A 23,443-nucleotide genomic window follows, 5' to 3' on the forward strand; every position below is an offset into this window, starting at 1 on the left:
TGTGAGAACTGGAACTTCTCTGCAATGTTACTGTGAATCATCCTGCTCAACCTGCCAAGACTCAAAGAATAAGATTTTCAAAATGATGAACAACAGAGGGAAAAAATAAAATTAGAACAATCATGGAGGGTTCACCTTCATAAAATAGTATGCATTAACTAACATACGTTCCCTAACTTACCTTATACCTGAGTTTCATGGCCTTGCATTAGTGAATTAATTAATTTAGCAGAAGAGGTGAAAGGAGCCAAAGAGATGACAGCAGGCATGTGTGAGAAAGAAGTCAAGTGTAGGCCTGTAATGGTGGGAAGTGGAAAAGTGTTTTCAACATGCATTTTGTAAATGTTAAGAGAGTATAAAGGAGTGCATACAGAGGAGTGGGAGAAGTGGTGCCTTTTCTACTGTTTCATCCACAATTACGTCCTGGCTATCTTCTGATGATAGGGAGGGTGAAGTCCTGCAGTCCAGGGCAACACATCAAACCTTCTTGTGTAGCTTCCACCACTTACAGTAAGGAGTTAAACTAAAACCCCTTAAACTAAAATATTTCCTGCTTGGGTAGTGTATGTGTATATGTGTACACACACACACACACACACACACACATGCTGTACCCAAGGTCTGTTTCGGGAGCCAAGAGTGCTGTACAAAACCTCTGGGGCAAATGTTTGCACTGAATTGTTGAAAGCGTCCGAGATTGGCAACGCCACCCTGCCCTTGGCTAATGAGCCTTCCCCGAGAGAATATCAAGTGCAATTACCTTTCAGGGAATAACAACATACCAAAGAACCATGGACCCTGCAGAGAAAAACGAAACACACATTCGTAGGTAGAAACCGCTATGAATCAGCATTAATTATCCAACAGAGGGAAAAGGGTTGCAATAAGTCTCAGTTCCTGACTCACACCATAGATCACAGCGAATGTGAGCCACTTACAGAAAAAACATTTGCAAAGTTCAGCTGCCCCTAACCCCCTCCCCTCCCGCATAAGCTGCTACGCTGGAGCCATGCGTGGGGGCCGCGCTGCCGGGGCAGGTTTCCCAACCCCAGCTCGGAGGCGGCGGGGGGAAGTGATAGGGGGGGCCGGTGGCAGCGGGGCCCCGCAAACGGCAGCGGGACGCTTAGGCCAGTGCAAAGATTCATTCAAGGGCTCCCATGCGCCGACACGGCCAGGGACGCCGAGCCCCCCTCGCAAGTCCTGCGGGCGGTGGGGCGGCCGCCCTCGGAGCCGGGGACCGGCGGGCTGGCCCGGCCGACGCAGAAATGGGGGGACGGTCCGGGGCGGCCGGGTTTTGGCGTGCACAGTCCCAGGAAGGAGACCAGACCAGACCGGGCGGGACGGGACGGGGCGGGGGCAGCGCGAAAACCGCCCGCTCTGCGTTGAGCGACTGAGAACGGCGTGCAAGTGCGCGCCCGGCACCGGGGCGACGCGAGGAAGGGGCTGCGGGCGCCGCCGTGCCCCGGCGCTCCCCCGGGGGACACGGCTGCCCGGCGGGGCCCGGCGCGGAGCCGCAGCGGCGACGGAGCCGAGCGGAGCTGGCGGCGCAGCGCCCCGCAGGCTCCCGTGGAGCCCGGCGGCGGCGGCCCCCGGGGCGGCTCCCCAGGGAGCCGGGAAACCCCGCCGCGAACCCTTCGGACGTGAACACGGCGCGGAGAAGGGCCGGCTGCTTTGCTGAAACAAGGCACACATATATTGAGTTTGTCAGGGATCATAAAATGTGAATTGATTATTCAAACAGCCATTGATTATAAAAGAATGCTTACTGCAGCAATGGGAAAGGTTAAAAGGAAATTGACCCTCTGCATACGTGACACAAAGTCATTAGGTAAATGAGATATTCATACAGGGTGTAATCAAGGTCATGCTAATTTTATTTGCGGTATTCGGCTCAAATCTCGAGCTTCGTTTGGGGGCAGCAAATTGTCCCCAAGGGAACCGAAACGCCAGGTAGCCCCCAGGTGCCGTGAAAGAACGTGAATGAAAGCCGAGGGCGGGCAGCAGGCCGGACCGGCGGGGCCCGATCCCGGCACCCCGGCCGGGGGCGGGGGAGGAATGTGCGCAGAGCGGCGCGCGGGATCGGGCCTCCCTGCAGGGGGGTCTCACCTCGTGCTCCCGGGGTCGCCTCCTCTGAGCCGGGGGAGAGCCAGAAGTGCAGGCAATGTCAGAGATCCTCGCCTCTCCCGGATAGGATGAGAACGTGTAAAAAAATTAGATTTATTTATGCACATATTTATCCCCTCTAATTATAGAAATTAATCCTCTTACTTATGACTAAAAGGTAACGTCTAAGGCGTCCCTTTGATGTTTAACAGCATCATTTGTGGCTAACATTCCAACTGATTAAGGAATAATTGTTGTTAAATGCTTTACAAGTGGATAGTGTTTAATTGAGAGGCATTCATAATTTTACGGCTTACCACAAAATGAAACGTAATTAAAAACGCAGGAATTTCCAACTGATTTTATTCCAATTATGTTTATTGTTCAGACTAATTACTGCACAAGATGGGGTACTTTTCCCCATCTCTAAATGGCACACGTCTCCCAGATACACCCTTGCAGGTTTTTCTTTTCCAGGTACAGGCTTGGGACGGCTTTCTGCAGCCGCCGTTCCCACCCCCACCCCCCACCCCCGTTATAATTATATGCTCCAGCCTTTTCTTCTCTCCTCCATGCAACACCTTGGGATGTGAGAAAGTGATGGCAGCTCTCTTCCCTCGGAGCTCGAAGTAATTGTAGAAGGGCTGATGAATTTCTTGAAGAAACACTTGCCACACACTGAGGAAACCATCTCCTAGCAGGATTTTACAAACCAAAGTAAACAAAGCACCCCAGGGGCGATTTCCTCCTTTTGCGCAGCTTACTTCTCAATTTACCTCAGAAGGGATCACAAACACACACAAGAATTACAACAGAAATCATACTTGGTCTGGGGAAGAGATTCCGGATGAAAAGAGGCAAAGAAATGGGAAGTGTTCAAAGGAAGGGACGGTCATTAAAATACCTGCCAGGCGCGCTGTCGTTCCCCAAACCAACCTTTCCTTCTTCCCCGTGAACTCAGAAATCTCTTCAGCATCTCTTTAAACATACATATCCCTAGAAGGGGGAGGAAAAAAAAAAAAAAGAAAGAAAGAAAAAAGGAAAAAAACCCACACCTCCATCCTACCAACGCCTTAAAAACAACCTCATGCTCCCAAAAGGGGGGGGGTGGGGGGGGGGTGAAGTTACTTGGCTAATTTCACTGTTTGCTCGATCGAAGAGAGTTTAGTGTGTAAATGTATTTATTCATTCCTTAGCTTTGCCATCCCTGAGCTGGGCTCTCAAAGAAAATTAGAGAGGTGTCTGAGACCATGCTAATAAAGAATCAGCGCTTATAGTTCAAGCGAATAATCAGACCGGATCAGACCCTGATAAAATGGGGACGGGAGGCATTAAATGCCCAATACTCCTTCCACTTCGCGTTTTGCCTTTGAGCTTCAAACCGTTAAGAAAGGATCACACACATATTTATTGCTCCTTTTGTCTCCTTCTTTCTAGCAGGACGCAAACCCCCGTGCGTGGGTGCGCGGTTCGGGGGGCTGCCGCTCTCCCCGGGAGGGTCCTTGCACTCCCAGGTGTGCTGCGGCGCGGCTCTGCCTCCCTGTACACTTTCTCAATTCTCCTGAAGGGTTCAATCTAGGTGTGAGGGTAGAAAAGTGTTTAAATTCTGCTGAGGAAATGGGGGGGAGGGGGGGGCGGGATTCCCTCTTATGGCAAGTTAGAAATAGCCCAAGCTTTCCAAAAGGATGTTTAAATTGGACTTAATGGAGCAATAGCTCCACTTTCCGCTCCCCCCCCCCCCCCCCCCCCCGCTTCTTTTTTTTTTTTCTTTTGCTTCAGGTATGATTCCTGAATCCTTTTATTAGACTGACATAGATTTCCAGAGATGGGTAAAAGGAGGTGTATCTGAGGTGGACATTTTATGTAAATGAGCAAATCCGAAATGTATTACAAATCCACTGTAATAAAACTGACAGTTTTGACAGTATTGACAACATAAATATATGTTGGAACACAGCACTTTCAGACACTTAACCGATGAAGCAATAAAAAGATTCGACTACAATATTTCAAATAATCGACATTGATGTTTTGATACATCATTTTTATACCTCGAATCGATCTATCACTCTGTGACCGGTCAATTTTAAGTAAAAATCTGCTGCAATTATTTACGCTATTGCCAATGACGACCTAATAACTGTTTTCAATTAATTACAGCAAAACTAAGCATTATGAGGACTAACCGGCCGTATATTCCATTGTACGGTCCCTTGCATTTCTTGTATGGAGAGCAAACACATATATGTATATTGCATTCTCTTTGTGGGATCAAAAGAAAGACGTACAAAGGCGATCACAATCTTGGGGGGGGGGGAGGCGGGGGAGACACACACACACACACACACAAAACCCAACCGATAAAAAACACCTCTCTTTTGGGAACACAATGCCGGCTCTCATCACATACTTATAGGAAACACGCTATAATATTTTGTCAGCCAGCTCTTTCTCTGTGCAATACCAAACCGGACTCCTAAGATTATTTTTTTTTCCCTGTTCTCCTTGGGCTGCGCGCTGAATCCTACTTCAAACAATGGGCCGAGCAACTCTTGGGGGGGTGGGGGGTGGGAGAAGAAAAAGAAAAAAGAAAAAAAAAAAGGAGATTCGTGCTTCGAGTGATCGCCTGTGTGTTGCGAGAGTCTCCGTATCGTTTCAAAAGAGGTAGGATGATATTGTTCTCTCCGGACCGAGAACTCCGGTGTAAAAATGAGAGCGCTCCTCTTCTGGAGTTTTGTAGGCAGCTGGAGAACAAAAGGGAATATTTTGAGTGAGCGAGAGCAGAAAGCTCCGAGCAGAGTTTGGTGCCTTCCGAGCAGAGTTTGGTGCCTTCTCGGATGCTCTGATATCGCACTAAAGCGATTTAGTTTGCCCTAACTGTCCTTTTTGTTATGATGTCACATTGGAAAGATGGATTTTGTTAATGCTTCGGGCTCCTTCGAACAAATGCAAACTAGGTGTTTAACTACTACCCCGGTGAAGCAGCCGGCACGGCGTTAGTGGGAAGCCCTGACAGGTATTTTTCTCTTTCTGGTTTATGATGGAAATACGCACGTCGGCTCTTTATGGTCTTCACTTTTACAAACCTCCCAGCCTAAGACATTAAAAAAAAAAAAAAAAAAAAAAGCTCTCGTCTGACATGAGCGCTTCACACGCGCCCGCGTGAGATACGCCAGACGAACGCATCTGCGCGCCCCTTCCCACCGTGCCCTCGCCCCTCGACCCGCCCGGTGGGAGCCGGGGGAGGGGCGCAGCAGCCCAGGCCCGGAGCCCTGCGGGGGCGGAGGCGCGGAGCGGGGCCGACAGGCCGGGCCCCGCGGGGTCTGCGCGGCGCGGCGCGGCGGATGGTGCTGGAGCCCCGCCAGGTAGCGCTAGAGCGCTGCCGATGGCACGGCCGTGCGGCCCGGCGGCGGGGGCGCGTCCCGCCAGCGCCCGGGGCGGGGACAAGGGGCGCCCGGCGGGGAGGAAGACCCCGGGTCGCTCTTGCTTCGCGGGGGGTTTGTTGGGTTGGTTTTGGGTTTTTTTCCCCTAAAAAAAAAAAAAAAAAAAAAAAGGCGTGTGTGTGTGTGAAAGAAAGGGATTCAAAAGGGAAGTTAACAGGTAGGTAAATGAGCCTCTTCCTAATCCAGCTCCCAAAGATCTCAGTCATACCGCAGCCGAGGTCAAGAAAAGTTCACCGTGATGGGCTACCATTGACTTTCCGGACTGGAAAGATCTTCGCAAAATAATAGATCGCTGAGAAGCGAGGTACGCTATTGGCAGGCGGGCGGCTCAGGGCGAGGAGCTACATGAACCCAGGGATCGGCAGCAGCTAAAATGTGCGTGATTTCACAGGGGCACCCGGGATGGGACCTCCAGAGTCCTGCAGCTGCGGGGAGTCAGAGGCGAATCAAACTGGGCTGAGACGAATAAAAAGTGACTCAAGTTGTAAGAGCCAACCGTAAAGGCAAAGGAAAGGCTGGTAAAGAGCGATTCCGGGGGTAAGAGTTTGAACTGTGGCATAATCCTGATTATGAAAAGGAAAAGGTACTATTTACACCCCACGCTTCGCCTTGCGAGCCAAACAAAAAGAAAAATTCCCGTGGATTTCACTACGGGGTCATAGTGATGTAATCCCGCGACCACATTTTAACAGGCAGATTGCTTTCTTCATTAAGTACGACACACTTCCTAGAACGATAGGTCGAGATAAAATGCCAATTCAAATATGAAAAATTTGTCATCCGGCTCTGCGATATCCTTAGCCCGTCCACGGGGAGTTCTGCCTGCAAATGTCGCCTGTGTCCTTCCGAACACAATGGCATCATCCAAAAATACTTGAACTCAGCGCACAAACAAACAAACATTGAATAAAGTTACAAACAAGATTAAGGTTCGAGTTATTTGTCCCTGTAGCAAGGCGTCAATTGTTCTAACAGATGTAGGGACGCTAAGAGGATTTAAACCACGCGAATTTAATAAACCAGATTAGCAATAGGTGCTTTCCACAAACACCAGGAACCGTAAAGTAAATCTAGCCTAAATTACCTATCAGACCGGAGCATCGCCTACATGGAGTGCAGAAAATTTCCGAAGAGGTCCAATAGGATTTCGTGCAAGCATGGCTTGTTTCCCCAAAAAACTTTCTGTTTGCATTAAATCTTGCGCTAGGCGCACCCGCGCATACAAAACAGTGGTTTGAGATGCCCGGTGGGATATATTCTTGAAATCTGAAATATTACCTGTTGTGCCATCCGCTTTTGCAAGGCTGTGGAAAAAGAGAGAGAGCGAGCGAGCGAGCGAGCGAGAGAGGCATGTCTCAAAGCCAGCAAAGGACTGAGATACCACACTTCGGAAAGGCTGATTGAAAACAGACTCTTCTTAAGTTTTAGAGGATTTTCTCTCTCACTCCCTCCAAGGGCTAAGAAGCCGATTTGGGAGTTTGAAGGGAATAGGTTTCAGCGTCCATATTTGTTCTGGTGCACTTGTAAAATGCGATTTGAAGAGGATCTTTAGCCCTCTGATTGTCTTTGTATTGTTTTTCTTGAAACGGATCTTTTGCCTTTAATGAATCCCCACACAGCTGGACAGCTCCTGCTCGGACACTGAGAGCGCTAACCCCAAACTGACCCCAATTTGACACCACAAGATGAAATTTTACCGCCTGTTAAAACCATTTCCAGCCTCGGCAAAAGGAGCTGGCTGTTGACTGAGATGCACTTCCATACCGGACACCTCATTTCTCTTTGGACTTTTGAGCCGATCTACAAAAAAAAAAAAAACAAAAAAACCCCAGCCCTCCGCCTCCCCCCCAAAGCCCAAACACATACACCCCACCGACTCGTCTCTCACACTTTTCCTGGAAACAGCGTTCGCTGTGAAAGTGATGCACGAGAAATGGAAATTAGCCAATTTAATTTTCTCGAATTACTGTGTTTTAAAAGAAATATGTCACCAGACAGGGCGGGGGGGGGGGGGGGGGGGGGGAGGGAAGTAAATAAAAATGGACCTAAGAATGTGGAAACCCCCACGCCCTGCACGCACGTATCCCATTTTCCTCCAAGTTCCCCACAACATCTTTGTTAATAGCTGAGTACTTTCACTTAAGGACGCTAAATTGAGATTCCTTCTTCATGGCTAAACTGTAGTGCTTTATAAACCATGTTCTCTGTGTGCTTTAATCCACTGGGATAGTAAAGAGGAAAAAGGCTTCAACTCTTTTCACGGGGAAAAAAAGACACAAGAGGAACATGAAAGCCCTTAATTTACCATATGAACTCTTACTTTCCATCAAGTTAAAATAATTTTTAAAAGTTGGTCCCTGTCCCAGATTACACACATGCATAACAGGACAAGCCAACGCAGGGGGTTAATTGGGGGGGGGGGGGGGGGAGGGGAAAAAAAAAAAAAAAGAAGTGAAAGGAGCAGCATTGAACACTGCAAAAATCTTGGGCTGCTTTTTTTTGCAACTTTGATTTTAGATTGCTTTCTAACAATTTCTTAGTCAAGAGAACCGAGATTTACAGGGACTTCTGTGGAAAACAGAATTAGGAGGAAAAAAAATCAAGTCTAAAATTATAATTCTAAGCAATGAAGCGCTTACTTCTATGGGAACCAAGTAATCTAAAAACTTCTTTTTAAGAAGAAAACTGATGAACTTCTCCCACAGCTTGAGGTCTGAACAAATACATGGAGCCTTCAACGGAGCTAGATTACTTTTGCGCGGCCACATTACCAGAAAAGACCTCTTCTTTGGTGATACCGAAACTATCTGAAATGAGACACACTTGTATATCTCAAGAGGCAAGGCTCTGGGTTTGCACCGCCTCGGTTGAAAAATAAGTTTGGAAGCTACAAATATTTAAACCCCGTCCTCTAAGCTGGCTGTATCACAATCAAATGATTCCACGCAAGTTTAGAAATCTGGCATCTTTGGGGGGGGGGGGGGGGGCGCGGGAGGAAAAAAAACCCAACCAGATAACATTCACCGATTACTAGATCTCTTAAAAAATCTGTTAGAAAACTACAGCTGTAAAAGTAGGAAAGGATTTGCATAACCTACTGCTCTGTAGGTCTCCGCGCACCCAAAGGATTAGCCAAGCATTCATTACCATGAATATCTTGAATTACGTTACCGATTTATACGACAGAGTATAAAATACTGCACAAGAAGACTGGCTTTTTCCCTGCGAAATGAATCGACTTAACCACTGCTTGAAAGAGATCTACATACTAAGGGCTTTTTTACTCACCTCTCTTTACAGTCCCGTGAAAGTCAGTCACAGCAATTCGGTTGCTCTTAGGACTAGCTTTAATCTTGGAGGAGATCCTCTAGGAAAAAAAAAAAAAACAAACCAAGAAAACCCCCACAACCAACCCAAAAAACAAACCAAAACAAAAAACCCACAAAAACAACCCGGGTCTGGTCTCCGGCTTCTGGAGGGTTTTAAGCAGGGTGCAACTCTGGCTAAAAGTAAGAGAGGGACTTTTCTCCATATTCCCCCCGTATTTGTAAACACAGCCCTGCTCTGCAGGGCTCGGCGCTATCGGAACACGCAGGAATGCCCACTGGCGTTTGTCAGCCCTCCACACTATCTTTCTTTATATGTGAGGGCTGATTTCCCGCAGACATCATTGTTATGATGGCTCATTTAATCAAACTGTTTAATTGCTCCGGTAATCACTATCATCATCACAGGTACTCAATCATTCATCATTTTGGAGGGGTTTATTGACCTCTGGAGCTCATTCCCTACGCCTATTAAAATCAGGCCAAATATCTACAACTACCCCTTGAGTAATTTTCTTAAAGTTTAGGGAAAAAAAAAATACCCTTAAAGTTCTCGTCATCATCACAAAAAGCAAACCAAACCAAACTCTAACTGAAAAAAAAAAAAAATTTTCTGCCGTGTTTTTTTCAAAGCCATCTATGTATAAGGCCACATTCACAACCGGGTACATAATCATTGATAAATCCCACTATTAACGGGATAGTCTGTTTTAGATTTTATGTGCAGGGGACCGTGAACGAGGGTGGGGGGTTGGGGAGGACAAAACTGCAGCAATCGATAGTTTGACCATCGCTCCTCCCCTAAACTTCAAGCATCCCCCATGATTGATGATCCCGGGTAGCTTTGGTAATTGACTGCTCTGAGGTAAGGCATGCTGCTGCTCCGGCGGAGCGATTGGGCGAGAGAAACACACCAAAATTAACGCGTGCGTGTGTGTGAGTGTGTGTGAGTGTATGTGTGAGTGTGTGTGTGTGAGTGTGTGCGTGTGCGCGCGCGAGTGCGCGCGCGTGTGTGCGCGCGCGTGGTGTGTGTTTGGAAAAGTTCATTTGGTGCTCAAGGGTGGGGGGTGCATCATCTCACTTAATTTGCTAAATAACCCCACGGTAATTAGCACTACCATTAGAAGGCATTACCGAGCTAATACTTCAGCATACATTCCACAAGCGCAACGTCGATATACGGCAAAGTCCAGCCACATACACACGTAAATACAGCGCTCACCGCCAGATCCGCTCGAAATGAACATGCAAACAAAAATCTACGTAACATCTGGATCTCTCCTACAAAAGGCTGAGCATGACTTTGTTTTTAAGCCCTTTTCAAAGCCCTGGCAGCCTAATCGCAAAACTAAAAGGGATTTCCCCCCTCTTCCCCCCCGCCTCTCCCCCAAGACATCCACAGCGTGCTTGATAGCAGCGATCACTTAATGAAGAGCGGTGCCAAACACGGCTCGAACGAGGCGTTCTCTTCATGCCCTGGAAAATTAATTTTTTAGAAAAGCACAATGAATTGTCAGAGGAAAGAGACCACGCTTGCAGCGTAGGGCGCGGGCGGCCGGCGGAGCAGGCTGGCTTCCCGGGCAGGATCAACTTTGCGCGGCCCCCCCGCGCACCGCGGCTCTCCATGCCCCCGGACTCGCGTACCCCGTTCGCGGCAGCAGCGATAGCCGGCGATTTAAACAAACAATTCAGCGCATCAATCAGCCGCTAAACGTCGCGGTTAATCGGAAGGTATTTTGTCGCTAAAATAACCTAGCGCAAACCAACCCGGGGCCGGGCTTCTACCGCACTTTTCTCCTCGCTCTCTGCAGTTTTCCCCTGCCTCTCCCCCCTCTCGCACACACGCACTCTCCCCGTCCTTCCTCCCCTGCCTCCCTCCCTCGCTCCCTCCCTCGCTCCCTCCCTCCCTCGCTCCCTCCCTCCCTCCCTCTCTCTCGCACGCTCGCTCGCTCCTTCCTACACGCGTTGCTTCGCTCGGGGCAGGGGCTGCTGCGCGGCTCCCCCCGCGCGGCGCCGCGGCCGCCCTGCCGGCGCGCTGCGCATCACCGGCGCTCTGCCGGCTGGGGCGCCCCGCCGCCCCGCGCCCCGCGCCCCTCGCCCCGCCGCCGCGCCCGCTCCCGCCGCCGCCGCTCCCCGCCGCCGCCGCCGCCGCTCCCCGCCGCCGCCGCCGCCGCCGCCGCCGCGCTGCAGGACTGGCTATGGCCACCACTACTTCCGGGTTCCGTCACTTCATTCTCCCGCCGATCAGCGCTGCAAAACTGAGCCTCTTCTATAAGGCAGCCAGCAGCCAACCTGCCAACACTTACTGACACTCACTCATCTCAGAGAGCGAGGGAGAGAGGGAGACAAAATACCTGCCGGGAGGAGGAAAAAAAAAAAAAAAAAAAAGGGAGAGAGGGGGAAGTCCGGGCTTTGCAAACTATTCAATTTTTCTTCGCATCTTTCCCCACCCCCCTTCACAGTACTTAAAAAAAAAAAAATACAAAACAACCCTATAGCGATCCTAAAAGGCAAAACCCGAGCGCGGAGTTACTGGAAGAAGAAACCGGGGTTAAAAAGATTCCTCCTCTCTTCTTCATCATCATCAACCATCATTCATTCACTACCTTGACATTCCCTGGCTTTGATTGACAGCTGGAGTGGCAAAAAGCCATGAGACACGACAGTTTGGTTACATGTGGGTTGCTGACGGGCCGATCGTAACCTTCAGTTTGGGGGCTTGACAATTTTTTTTTTTTTTTTTTTTTTTGCGTAGAGAAGGAAAAAAGGAAAAAGAGAGAGAGAAAAAGGAAAGAGAGAAAGAGAGAGAAAAAAGAAGAAAACACAGAAACTCATCGTGGTTCTTGACTGTTTTTTTTATATATTATTGTTGTTGTTATTGTTGTTGTTATTATTATTATTTACCCATATTGGAGGATAGGAGAAGTCTATAAGTGGGTTGCAAAAAAAAAAAAAAAAAAAAAAAAGGAATCTTCTTCACTCTAAATCACTTTCTTTGCTGGACTGGGATATTAAATATACGACACATCCAGGAGTTTATTGGAGCGCAGACTGATGGCGCAAAGGGTAGGTTTAAATCTCCAACACTTACCTATATATAAATCCTCTCTTAAGAGGGGCCTGTCCGATTTGCTCTCCTCTGTTGCTGATGATGATGGCGGCCACTATTAAAAAATAGCAGCAAAAATTATTCACTAGCTTTTTGTGTGTGCGCGTGAGTGTCTCTCTGTGTGTGTCTCTCTCTGCAATTGTTCCACGCTTTTTTCCTCTCTAGCTTTTCCCCCAGCAGCGCGATTTCCCTGCTCTCTGCCTGCTCAGTAGCACGGGTTTCACAGGGGAAAGCTTGCTGCTGCTGCTGCTGCTGCCGCCGTTGCTGCCGCTGTCTAGCAAAGACTAAGAAATACATATGTGTGTCTGTGTATATATATGTATACACATATAGCTGCTTTTTTTTTTTTTTTTTTTTTGTCTCTGGCTTTGACAAGGACAAGGGGAATTGCTACTAAATAATGTTTCTGGTAACTTTCAGATTATTTCCCCCTTTATCTCTTCCCTCTCCCCCCCCCCCCCCCCCCATGCACCCTACCTTTCCTCTCTTCTTCCCAGTGTTGATTTATTTATATAGTTGCTTTTGATTCTGCTTGTTTTGGGGTTTTTTTTGGGTTGGGTTTGGTTTGTTGGGGTTTTTTGTGTGTGTGTGTGTTCTTCCTTTCTAATGCAGAGTAACTCTAGTTTCTTTCCTCCGTTTCCTTCCTTTTCATCCCCGTTTCCTTGTTAGGGTTTCTCCTGCCCGTGCTGAAGAGGACCATCTCCCCCCGCACACACAGGCAGGCACACACACTTTCCCCCTTTACCTCTCCCCGCACCCCCACGCCTCCCTCAGCCTCTCCAGCCTCTGCTCCCGATCCCAGTTGATTTCATTTTGCACATTTCTCTCTGTTGTGGCTGCTTCTGTTTTGTTTTGCTCTGTTTGTGTCTGTCCGGGTGCTTTACTCTCCTCTGACTTTTGTTGTTGTTGTTTGTTTGTTTTTTTATTCCTCTCTCTCTCTCTCTTCCCCTCTTTCTCTTTCTTCTCTTCCGGCCCGTTTTTTGACAGTACGATGAGCTGCCCCACTACGGCGGGATGGACGGAGTAGGGGTGCCGGCGTCCATGTACGGGGACCCCCACGCCCCCCGGCCGATCCCCCCGGTGCACCACCTCAACCATGGGCCGCCGCTCCACGCCGGACAGCACTACGGCGCCCACGCCCCGCACCCCAATGTCATGCCGGCCAGCATGGGCTCCGCTGTCAACGACGCCCTGAAGCGGGACAAGGATGCGATCTACGGGTAGGTGCCGCCGGGCCGCCCGGCGCCATGGCCCGGCTCCGCAGCGCCGGTGCCCGCGGAGCGGCGAGGGCAGGAGCGGGGCGGGCGGGCGGCGGGGGCTCCCGCGGGGCCGCGGCGGCGGGCGGCGGCAGCGGCGAGCCGAGCCCCGGAGCGGAGCGGGGCGGTGCGGGAGGGAACCCCGGCGGGAGGGCGGCGGCCCGGGAGCCCCCAGCCGCCCGCTCCGGAGGGAGACCCGCGCGGTGGCACTGCCACTGCTGGCGGCTGCAGGGCGAGTGCCGTCCCAGCCTGACTCTTAGCTGGGGTGCCAGCGCCCGCGGGAAACGGGTCCTGGAAAAACAGACCTCTCGGGGAGAGAGGCTGGGCTGGGGGGAGCCGGTGGTGCCTTGCCTTTCTTTTCTCCTTTTCTATTTTTTCCTTTTCCTCCCCCCCCACCCCCACCCTTTTTTTTTTTTTTCTCCCCCCCCCTCCCCCCCCCGTGGGTTTTTTGTCTTTCTCGGAAAGGCCCCAGTTAGGAGTTCAGGCAGGCGAGGCGGCTCTCATTGCTCTGGATTTTAGTTGGAGAAGTGTTGTTCTGGTGTTCTCCTTCGTGCCATAATAACACTCTTCCAACACTGTAAATAAAGAGCTATTCACATCGCGGATGGTAGTAAGAATAAAAGGGATTCGGGTTTTGGAAGCAGCACTTCCCTGAGACAGAAGAAATAAATACATTGGGGGCAATGAGTTGAGTTTTCTTTTTAAGAAAGGAAGAACATGAGAGAAAAGGAACACGTACCCAGCAGAACTCAAGGCTGTGCCAGGGCATAGCTTGGGGGGGGGATGACACAGATTCCCTTCAGTGACTTTTAGAAAAAATACTACATGATCCTAAAAGGAGAGACAGTAACATCTATGACAGAGTGTGGGGCCTTGAGCAGGCACCAAAAGGGAGAAGAGGCAAATGCATGCTTACTACTTAGCACGCAGATAAAATATTTTTTTTCCTGACTACACCAACTATGGGAAAATATTTCGCGAAGTGCTCCCTCCCTCCACCCCCTCCCCAGCTCACTTATCTGGACAGCTGGTATTTTACTTGGGTGTGCTTCCTAAGCCAGGAAACTTCACCACATTTTTGTTAGCAGGCCCCTTGAAAAATAAAATTACGTATTAAGTAGTTTGCAGTTTGCCTAGCCGTGCTTCTCATTTTAGGTCATAGCTGGAGGGTAGGGATGGGATCTTCCAGGTTTCGCGTTATTTTAAGCTGTGGCGAAAAGTGTAAGATTCCCAGCTGAGCTGCTGCCTGCGTGAGCGTGTTTGGTGCCTGATGTGTTTGGAGGGGAGGTCACTTTTGTCCTCATCTGTGGGGATCGCACGGGGGATGTGGCTCGGACATGGCAATTTCAAAAAGGGGGAAAAAACCCCAACCCCAAACCACACTGCCACCACCAAACCCAGCGTTTTTGTTTCAAAACGTTGCGCTCCCCTGCTCTGCCCGAAGCAATACTGCGTGGCTGCAGAGCGTGGCTGTGTCCGTGTGTCCGTGTGTCCGTGCATTTTAAAAAAAATAAATACTTGTTGACTAGAGCTCTTCTTTCCCCCTCTCCCCCACCCCCTCCCCTCTCTTTGTGTGCCACTGCCCGGTAGGCACCCGTTGTTCCCCCTCTTAGCTCTGGTCTTTGAGAAGTGTGAGCTGGCGACCTGCACGCCCCGGGAGCCCGGCGTGGCCGGCGGGGACGTCTGCTCCTCCGACTCCTTCAACGAGGACATCGCCGTCTTCGCCAAACAGGTCCGGCACCTCTCCCCCCGCCCCCAGCCCTTCCCAGCGCTCCCGCCACCTCCCCAGCTCCCCGACCCGCACGGCCGGCCGCTCTCAGGGGGCAGCCCCCCCCCCCCCGCATCCCCCTCCCCCCCCCCGCATCCCCCTCCCCCCCCCGCGCCCCCTCTTCGCCGCGCCGGGGGGGCGGGAGGGGGCGGCGTGGGTGCGCGTTGGCGGCCCGGCCGGCCCCGACCCTCCTCCGCCGGGAGCCCCTCCGCGCTGCCGGGCTGGGAGCCCCGGCCCGCGCCCGCCCGCCCGACCGCGAGGGAGATGTGGCTGCGGCCGAGTTCGGGAGGCAGCGGGCGCGGGGAGAGGCCGGGGATCCGGGCGCCGGGCTGCTGCGGCGGGGCGGGCGGCGGCGGAGCGGGCCCCTGCGCGCAGCGCAGGAGGTTCCGGGGTGCCCAGCCCGGTTCGGGCCTGGCCTGCACCGGCTGGTTTGGTCACAGGGGGGGCTTATTATTATTATTATTATTATTATTCCCTTCGAGTGATTCGGTTACAGGGCTGAGGAGGGAAGCTGTAGTTCACGCCGCTATTCCTTTTTCCTGCAGGTCCGCGCTGAAAAACCACTTTTTTCTTCAAATCCAGAGTTGGACAATTTGGTAAGGCCTGCTGGCCCTTCTGCCCCGCTCCCCTCCCGCCCTACCCGACCCCGACCCCACCGCCGGCTGCCGGCAAGCGCCCTCCGCCGCCCGGGCCGGCGGGGCGGGCGGCTGCCGGCCCAGGCTCCCTGGCTGCGCGGGCTGGGCAGGGGGAGCCGGGAGCTGGGAGCCACCGGCGAGAGGCTTCAAAGAGCTGCACTTTTAAAGTGAGCCAGGGCAGACCCGCCAGCCCCAGTGCATTGCAAAGCTGTGTTTGAAAGCCACGGGAAGCTAAAGTGAGGGAAATAACTGCTTAAGAAGAGAGAGCTGGAGATTTCTAACTAATTCTTTTGCTAATGTGAACGATTTCAATATTCAAAGTGCCTAAATCCGCTTGTAAAGATGCCAAATTATTCATCCCCCCCCCCCCCCCTTCTCCTGCGGGTGAGGGGGTGGGTGGGAGCGTGTGTTTGACTCCTCTGCGGACCCTCAGGGGTGAGGGCCGGGGTGCTGAGAGGGAGCCAGGAGAGGGGGAAGAGGGTTTCTCCAAGATCGCGGTAATAAAGCACTAATCACCGCTCCTGTAATAAATATGATAAAAATCGAGCGCTTAGGTTAAAGTTGATCAAAATTGTTCAAGCGTGACCAATGAGCTAAAATCCTGGGTAATGGCTACGCGCCTTGACAGTCCCTTTCTCCCCCTGGCCCGCTCGGGCTCGCAGCTCTGCGCAGCTCCCCTGCGCCTGTCTCCCACCTAACCCCTTGCTCAAAACTTTCTTGCAGATGATTCAAGCAATACAAGTACTAAGGTTTCACCTTTTGGAATTAGAAAAGGTAAGAGGCTCAGAGGTGGGCGGGGGGCAAGCCGTTCCCTCCCTGGGCCCCTCTGCCCCCCCCCCCCCCCCCCCCCCTTGACTGTTTGGGCTGATTTGTAAACATGGCCAGAGGAGACAGGGGAAACACAGTGTGATACCGTAACCTGTGCCATCAGAACATATGACACTCGACAGCCATGCCCAGCCCAGCCCGGCTTTTTTTTTTTTTTTTTTTTTTTTCCCCTGCGTAATTTCAATATTTAATATTATTAAACCCCTTTCATCCTTCTTACCCCTTCCCTCAGTAGAAGCTCTTTCCCTGGCTCGGAAATAACATGTTGAACAAAAAGAGAAATGAAAGCACTCCTGCCTGTCCTCAGCTCTGGCAGGCACATTAACCCCAAGCAAGCACTAGATGTCTGAGAGAGGCAGGGGGCCCCTGCGTGGCGTGGGGAGGGGGCTGTGCCCTGGGACGAGAGCGGCTCTTCCCACAGCCTCAGCGAGTAGCTTCGTTTTACCACTCCCGGCCACTTAGACCTTTTTTTAGCCCTGGTTTAAACTGATCCGGTCCCGAGTGACTAGTTGTACCTGTCTGGGCTGTGTATGCTCCAGCGATACCGCTTGGGTCCAGCTCCCAGCGTTCTGATGTTATCATCAAATCGGATTTTCCTCTGCACACCAGACTGAGCCCACTATCTATCTCTCTAACTTGTTGCTGCGGCAAGTCTCTAGAGAATAATATGTGCTGCAACAATTTCTCTATTGTTTCCTTGCCTTCAACTATTGTGCCCCTTAATTAGAGTTACTTGTGGAGAAGATCAGAGGGTTGTTCTTGCTACCAAAAAAAAAAGTTGCAATCCGATATTTTGCCATTATTGATACTATCATTGTTACTGTTTTCAGGTTCATGAATTGTGCGATAACTTCTGCCATCGGTACATTAGTTGTTTGAAAGGAAAAATGCCAATAGACCTCGTTATTGATGAAAGGGATGGCAGCTCCAAATCAGACCATGAAGAACTCTCAGGATCTTCCACAAATCTAGCCGATCATGTAAGTTCTTCTGCTTTCTTTATGGCACTTCTTAAGACTTTAACCTGCTTAGAGGACCTGTCCCAGATTTCATTGTTTTGCTGCTGTTGTCTACTAGTAGTATTATTACTACTTTAACCTCTTGCAAGCTAGGATCCTCCTTTCTTCCCTCTCGCTTTGTAAAGTTGTAAAAATGCAAAAGATTCCTTCTGATTCCATCTGTAAAGCAGCGAGTTTGCAATGGTTTGTAAAGTTTCCTGGTCTGGGCGGCTTGGAGGGGTAGCACACTGTCGTTTTTGGTGTGGGGATCGGTGCTTTCTCTTCCCCTTTGCTAACTCTGTAATCAATGCAGCAGTGTAAGGAAACAGAGACAAGAAAGTTAGGGAGAAAGTTTGCTGATTTGCTCCCCCCTCCCCTCTCGTGGAGATGACAAGTGATGAGAATTATTGGCAATACTACATTGCATTAAAAAAAAGGGGTTAGCACATTAGAGTTTCCAATGCTTGTGCTTTATAGCAACTTATTGTCAGAATATGGACTTATTGCCAAACGCCTGAAGCATCTTCATAATAAAAGACAGTAACCTTGATGAAGCAATTATTAACAATGTATTACAGAAAGCTGGAGAGAATGATGATTGAGTAACCGTAGGTTAGCGGTTGATTTTAACACTTGAGGAGTTGGTAAATTAGTGTTATGTGTGTAGGACTGAACGTTGGTGTGCGTGGTAAGGAGAGTGCCTTTGTTTTTCCGGGTTTTGGAGCGGCTCTTGTGATCCTTCAAAAGATGTAGATGCGGAGAGACTTCGGGATGTGAAGGGAAAGATTGCAGCTGGTACCACAGAAAAGGGAAGGAATAGCTCTGGTTAAAAAGAGTGGGTGTGAACTCTAGTTTATTTATAGGAACGCATCCCTGGGGGGAAAAGGGGTTTACACAGTTTTAGATTCAATTGAACTCATAATCTAAATGATACAGTCTAATATTTTAGCGGTTGAAATATTAATTTAACACCCGGTGTGAAGTTAACCATGCTTTCTGCACAGGCGCCTGCCTTTATTTCCCAGTGTGTTAAGAAGAGTAGCTCTAAGCCCAGGGAGAATGAGCTTTCTAGGAGCTTTTGTTTCCTTTGAAAACATGTTGTTTGTGTGTGTATTTGATAATTACATTAGACCTGGACTGAAGCTGAATTGGGAGATAAAATAATAATAAATTCTTCTAAATGCCCCCATTCTGGCACTGCTTAGTTACAGAGCCCGGGAAATATTTTTGGACCCAAGCCTTAGCTTTCATTTTCTCATTTGTATTCGGTAAACATTGCAGGACAAGGTTTTTGCGATGTGTTACATTTTAAATCTATTATTTTGAGAGGAAAAAAAAATATGCATGCAGAGGTTCCTGAAAGTTTCTCTGCTTATCAGCTATCTCGCACGTAGATAATAAACTACATGAGGCATGATATTATTTCAAAAATATTTGGTTTATGGCATTTTACAACCCTAAATTCACGTGCATAACTATTCTGGGAGAGTACTAGAAAAGAAACTGAAATGAGTGTCAACCTGAAAGATAGAGGGTCATTGTGCATAATTCAGAGCAACAGAAAAAAAAAAAAAGTACATGTTTCTTCAGCACAGTTTCTTTACAAGAGTGTGTTTCAAGTGGAAGTGTAGAAATGGAGCATGCTTATGTTTATATTGAAGAGATTAGATAAACTAGCCTGTTTAGGGTTCTGGCAGATGGCGAATGCTCAAGCCAATTTGCAGTGCTCCATTATAATATTTAAATTCACACACAATGATAGGACAGGGGTAGAGGGGGTTAGCATTTTGATAATTTGATAACTATTATCTTCCATAAGAAGAATCTCCTCTTGCTTTTGTGGCCCAAAAAATGAACTCAAATAAATATGACAACCCATTTATCTTGCACCCATTAGGGTTTACCACTTCATTGGGTATTATAATTTAAAGCCTTTTATTTCCTGGAGATTTGAGCTATAACATTTTTACTTTAGCCCCCTGCTATTTGTTTTGAAAGGAAGCAATAATTTGTGCAACCAGAACACCAACTGGGAAATGAAGAGTTGTATCACATAGTTACATTTTATTCATGCGTTTTGGGAAATGTGTCTCCTTATTGGATTTTTTTTTATATATTAGCTTGTTTTCCCAACAAAACTTTAACACTTTTTTGTAGCTTAGTCGAATTACTCTGTGTGTACACGTTTATATTTGCACTGTACAAGGTTCCAGCAGGAAGAAATCCTCTTCTATTCATAAAGAAGAAAAAGCTTTAAAAAATGGCTAATATAAACATGCGAGACTATAAAAAAATGAGCTATCATTTGGTAGCATCTACCTGAAAACGTAGCAGTTCAAGCATGCAAATTTGTCCAATTTGACTCTCCAGGTTTATTTTTTCATTTGCTTTGATATGCATATTTAATATATAGCCTCAGGCTAGATCTCATTTGGTGAAAGTTGGTGCAGGGGTGATGATGAGCCACTTCAGAAGGACAGAGACAGCATGTTGTTTCCTCTGTTTTATGTATTGGCCCACTATTCTGATCCACGGGTCTTCCCCTCATGGTTTTATTTGCACATGAAATACTAGGAGCATTTCAACTGATTGGCTATGAATAATGATAGCCAAAAAGAAGTGCAGGATAATTTGTTGTGTGCCAAGGTTTCTCTTGTGGAGGTGACAGTTTGTGACAGCTGTTTGACACCCCAAAAATCCATACACCTCTATTCTTATTAGGTGGTATAAAACTACACTGTGTGTGTTTAATGTGAGTGCGAGGGGTGGTTAGCGGTGACAGTGGCAGTGCTGAACTAGGAACTAAGGCAGCTCGCAGCTTGATTCCTTTGCTAGACCCAAAAACAGGCATAAGGGAAAGTAACAGAAGGGATTGTAGGTTTGGCTAATTTACCATAAGACTTTAAATGGGGTGCTCAGATAGTGCATCCTTCCCTTTCCAAAATCTACTGCTCTCCTATTTATATACCTTAACTGGAAACCAAAACCAAAATCAACAAAGGAATGAACTCTTCAGAGATATACCTGTGCTGGAAAAAGGAGACAGCTGTAAGTGGTTGTGCTCTATGCGTTTGGTAATAAATGTGTTTATCGAATTTTATTTTAGTGTGCTATTAACTGTTATGTAATACAGTAAGTGTAAAGGGTCCAGGGACTTGGTACATCAAATAGTGCAGCGCTGGCCACAAGAAGCTGAAACTTTTGTTATTACTCTACTGTGTTTAGTAAATATAACAGCCCATAATTAGTGTTTGAATTTTTAACACCCTCATATTTTTTTATTGCTCTAAGGTATTAGCTGTAGATGGAAAGAAGGTAATTACGGCTATGCCCTGGCTGAACCAGATCAGTTGGGGGTGGGGGGCGAAGAAAGGAGGAAAGAAACCTTTCCAGCTGCAGTTCAAATTGAGTTTCCCAGCACAGACAATTTATTATTGTTCAATATAAACATTGTGGAACATTGTGGGCCCTATCCTGCATTCTGTGTTCAGTCGAAAATATCTATGGAGATTGCCAACAAATCCTTCTCCCTCCCCCCTTCAAGCTATTCAAATCTGGAAAACCTACTGCTTGTAAAATTTGGAGATTTTTAAACTTTTTCAAGCATATGATAAAATTTTTGCACTTTAATTACATTTCTTACGTACCTGGCTTCACCTGGTGCCACACAATTTTTCCTTTAGCACAAACCTACTTTGAAGCCTAGTAATTCTCCCATAGAAATTTATGGCTGTCCTTCCACTGGCTGTCACGGGAGCAGGATCAAGGCCTCAGTCTTTTTGATACTTGTTTATATGTTCTAGTCAATTTGCAGCTCAGAGGTAATAATATACAGATCATCATTTATAAAATACAATTAAAAATGGATGGAAAGATACATACATCTCTTTTTTATAAAAGAACTGTTGACAGATTAGAAATCCGATGCCTCAGCTGTAGAAGAGAAATATTAGTCTGAGTATTAAACCTTTCAGCTCTCCAGTGAGAGGATACTTTCATTCTGTACTTTTGGACATCCAGACATTTTACATTTCTTTAATATTTCTGCTTGAAGAATGGTCTGTGAAAATTCTTGTCATCTTGCAGATGAGAAAGAAATAAAAATAGGGTAATACAGATCTGTTCCAGTTATATAATTAAATCTTTAGGTAAGATTTCACCAAGTAATGAGGAAGTAATTGGGGCCTGATGCTGCGGTCTCCAGGTACACCACACTTTGACAGACTTCAGTGGGAGTTTTGAGTATGCCAGAAATGCAGGATCAGACCCCAGAGGTGCCCTGCCTGTTTGTAGTGTGTCAGAAGGGGAAATAAGTAGCTAACTGCAACAATAATAAGGCAACTTTTTCTCTTTAATTACCAAATTTCTTGGTATGTGGCTGACGACTTAGGCCCTGTGTTTTCTGAAGGGGCAAGGAGCATCAGGAACTTTTCGAGACTGTAGAGCACATTGTGTATTTTCTCTTTTTGGTGGGTAAGGTACTCTGCTGTCCAAGGTAATCTACAGCTCAAATCTGAGTGTTTGAATTTTAAACTGGGCTCTCTCAAACTGAACCAATAATGTATTTTGCTACCTATTTGACACCGGTGTTCCCTCTTTAGTTTGAGCTGTCTATCAGTCTAGCTGAAGTGTAGCCACACAGAATGACATAGAAGGACAATTAAAAAAAACAACAACCCCTTGATTTTTCAGGTTTTAGTTCCTTGCTGACAGGTGGATAACATGTCTGATTTCAATCTTAATTGGAAAATACAAAGCACGCAGCTTTTCAGAACGTTGCCACGTTCTAGAAGCATCAAAAATCCCAACTGATTCTTTCCTCAAATCCAAAATCAAGGGACAAGAATTAAAGTTGTACATACATATATACATACTCACTCAAATATCTGGAATGCCACAATGCCTGTGTTTTGTTTAAATTGTGTAATTCTGATACAAAAAAGTTATCGTACTAAATATGCATCTGTAAGAAAATAAACCTTAGCAATATCAGGAGAGGTCTTTTTTAGAAAACACACATATGTCAAATTGGAGTTTTTCATGGCTCATTTACTCATTGAATGTTTCTTTACACAGTAAGTTTATTATTACTGCACTCCACAACAGTCTCTAAGATACCATCCTGAACCTTATACGTACAAAACTTAGACAGACACAGATGCACACACAGAAACACATGTGCATGTATGTGCATAGGTTTCTATGTCTGGCATCTTTTTATATATGGTGGTACCTAGACACAGATTTCTGTGGTATCAATCACATCAGTCGTTCCACTGTTTTCACAGGTGTTACTTGTAAGAACAAGGTGAGCAGGGTTTGGCTTATGTTTGGGAGGGGGTGGGGGGTGGGAAATGCCATCTGTATCAGTAGTTCAGTTTAGTTTTGTGTTTGCAAAATTAATTTACCAGAGCAACCTCCAGACCTTTGAGTCCAATCATCTTCACAGAGAATGAGCTCTATAGCCATTGTAGTTTCTTTTATGGAAGTAAGTTGTGTTTTATTTGATCCTGCAAGATCAATGATTTTGTCCATTTCCATGTGGTAGAGGTAAGGGCCTGATCCTGTCACAGTTCTATACTTAAAACTTCAGTTAATGTCTGTGAGCCAAATCCTGCTCAGCTTGCTCACATGGGTATCAGCTGGCCTGATTGATTTTACTTCCCAGTTATAAATAAGAAGCAAATTCCTTATGGTTAATTGAGTCTTTAATATCACCATAAAAAGCAGTGTGAGATCAGAATCAGCCCTAGCGGGACTATATACACTCACAAAAAATTAGCCAGACTGCCCAGTGAAAATTCTAGGCATACAAAGTAAGAACTGCAATTTAACAGAAGGTTATCCTATATCAAATTTATCTGTTACAACATCTCTGTTCAAGAAATCCTTGTTAAAACAGTTAAAGACTCTTACAGTTTCCACCAGATTTGCAGCATCAAGAAAAGAGTCACGCATCAGATTTGCTTTGTATACC

The 23,443-nt window shown here is 47.6% G+C and overlaps 1 protein-coding gene and 1 long non-coding RNA gene across 10 annotated transcripts in view; one reads left to right on the forward strand and one right to left on the reverse strand.

Moving 5' to 3' along the window:
- Nucleotides 1-2,463: 2,463 nt before the first annotated feature.
- Nucleotides 2,464-10,705, reverse strand: LOC114017259 (uncharacterized). 2 transcript variants are annotated; one of them, XR_003562199.2, is made up of 4 exons: nucleotides 8,835-10,705; nucleotides 8,186-8,353; nucleotides 6,825-7,346; nucleotides 2,464-4,847 (listed from the first exon to the last, which is right to left on the reverse strand). It is a non-coding gene; the product is annotated as an uncharacterized LOC114017259 (long non-coding RNA). The 2 variants fall into 2 exon arrangements; XR_003562198.2 differs by having other exon boundaries at nucleotides 8,186-10,705.
- A 136-nt stretch (nucleotides 10,706-10,841) lies between these two features.
- The window catches only part of MEIS2 (Meis homeobox 2), a 175,136-nt gene continuing 162,534 nt past the window's right edge, over nucleotides 10,842-23,443 (forward strand). For 4 of the 8 annotated variants that reach the window (XM_055716905.1, XM_055716903.1, XM_055716909.1 and 1 more), the window contains exons 1-6: nucleotides 10,842-11,938; nucleotides 12,969-13,201; nucleotides 14,828-14,969; nucleotides 15,551-15,601; nucleotides 16,364-16,414; nucleotides 17,299-17,448. In XM_055716905.1, coding sequence (XP_055572880.1) covers nucleotides 11,927-11,938; nucleotides 12,969-13,201; nucleotides 14,828-14,969; nucleotides 15,551-15,601; nucleotides 16,364-16,414; nucleotides 17,299-17,448 — 639 coding nt within the window. In that variant the 5' untranslated portion in view covers nucleotides 10,842-11,926. Of the gene's footprint in view, nucleotides 11,939-11,994; nucleotides 12,087-12,357; nucleotides 12,391-12,968; nucleotides 13,202-14,827; nucleotides 14,970-15,550; nucleotides 15,602-16,363; nucleotides 16,415-17,298; nucleotides 17,449-23,443 lie in introns of those variants that run through there. The other 4 variants (XM_055716904.1, XM_055716908.1, XM_055716906.1 and 1 more) reach the window with 3 other exon arrangements.

Source organism: Falco cherrug, chromosome 7, assembly GCF_023634085.1.
Source record: "Falco cherrug isolate bFalChe1 chromosome 7, bFalChe1.pri, whole genome shotgun sequence".
NCBI lineage: Eukaryota > Metazoa > Chordata > Aves > Falconiformes > Falconidae > Falco > Falco cherrug.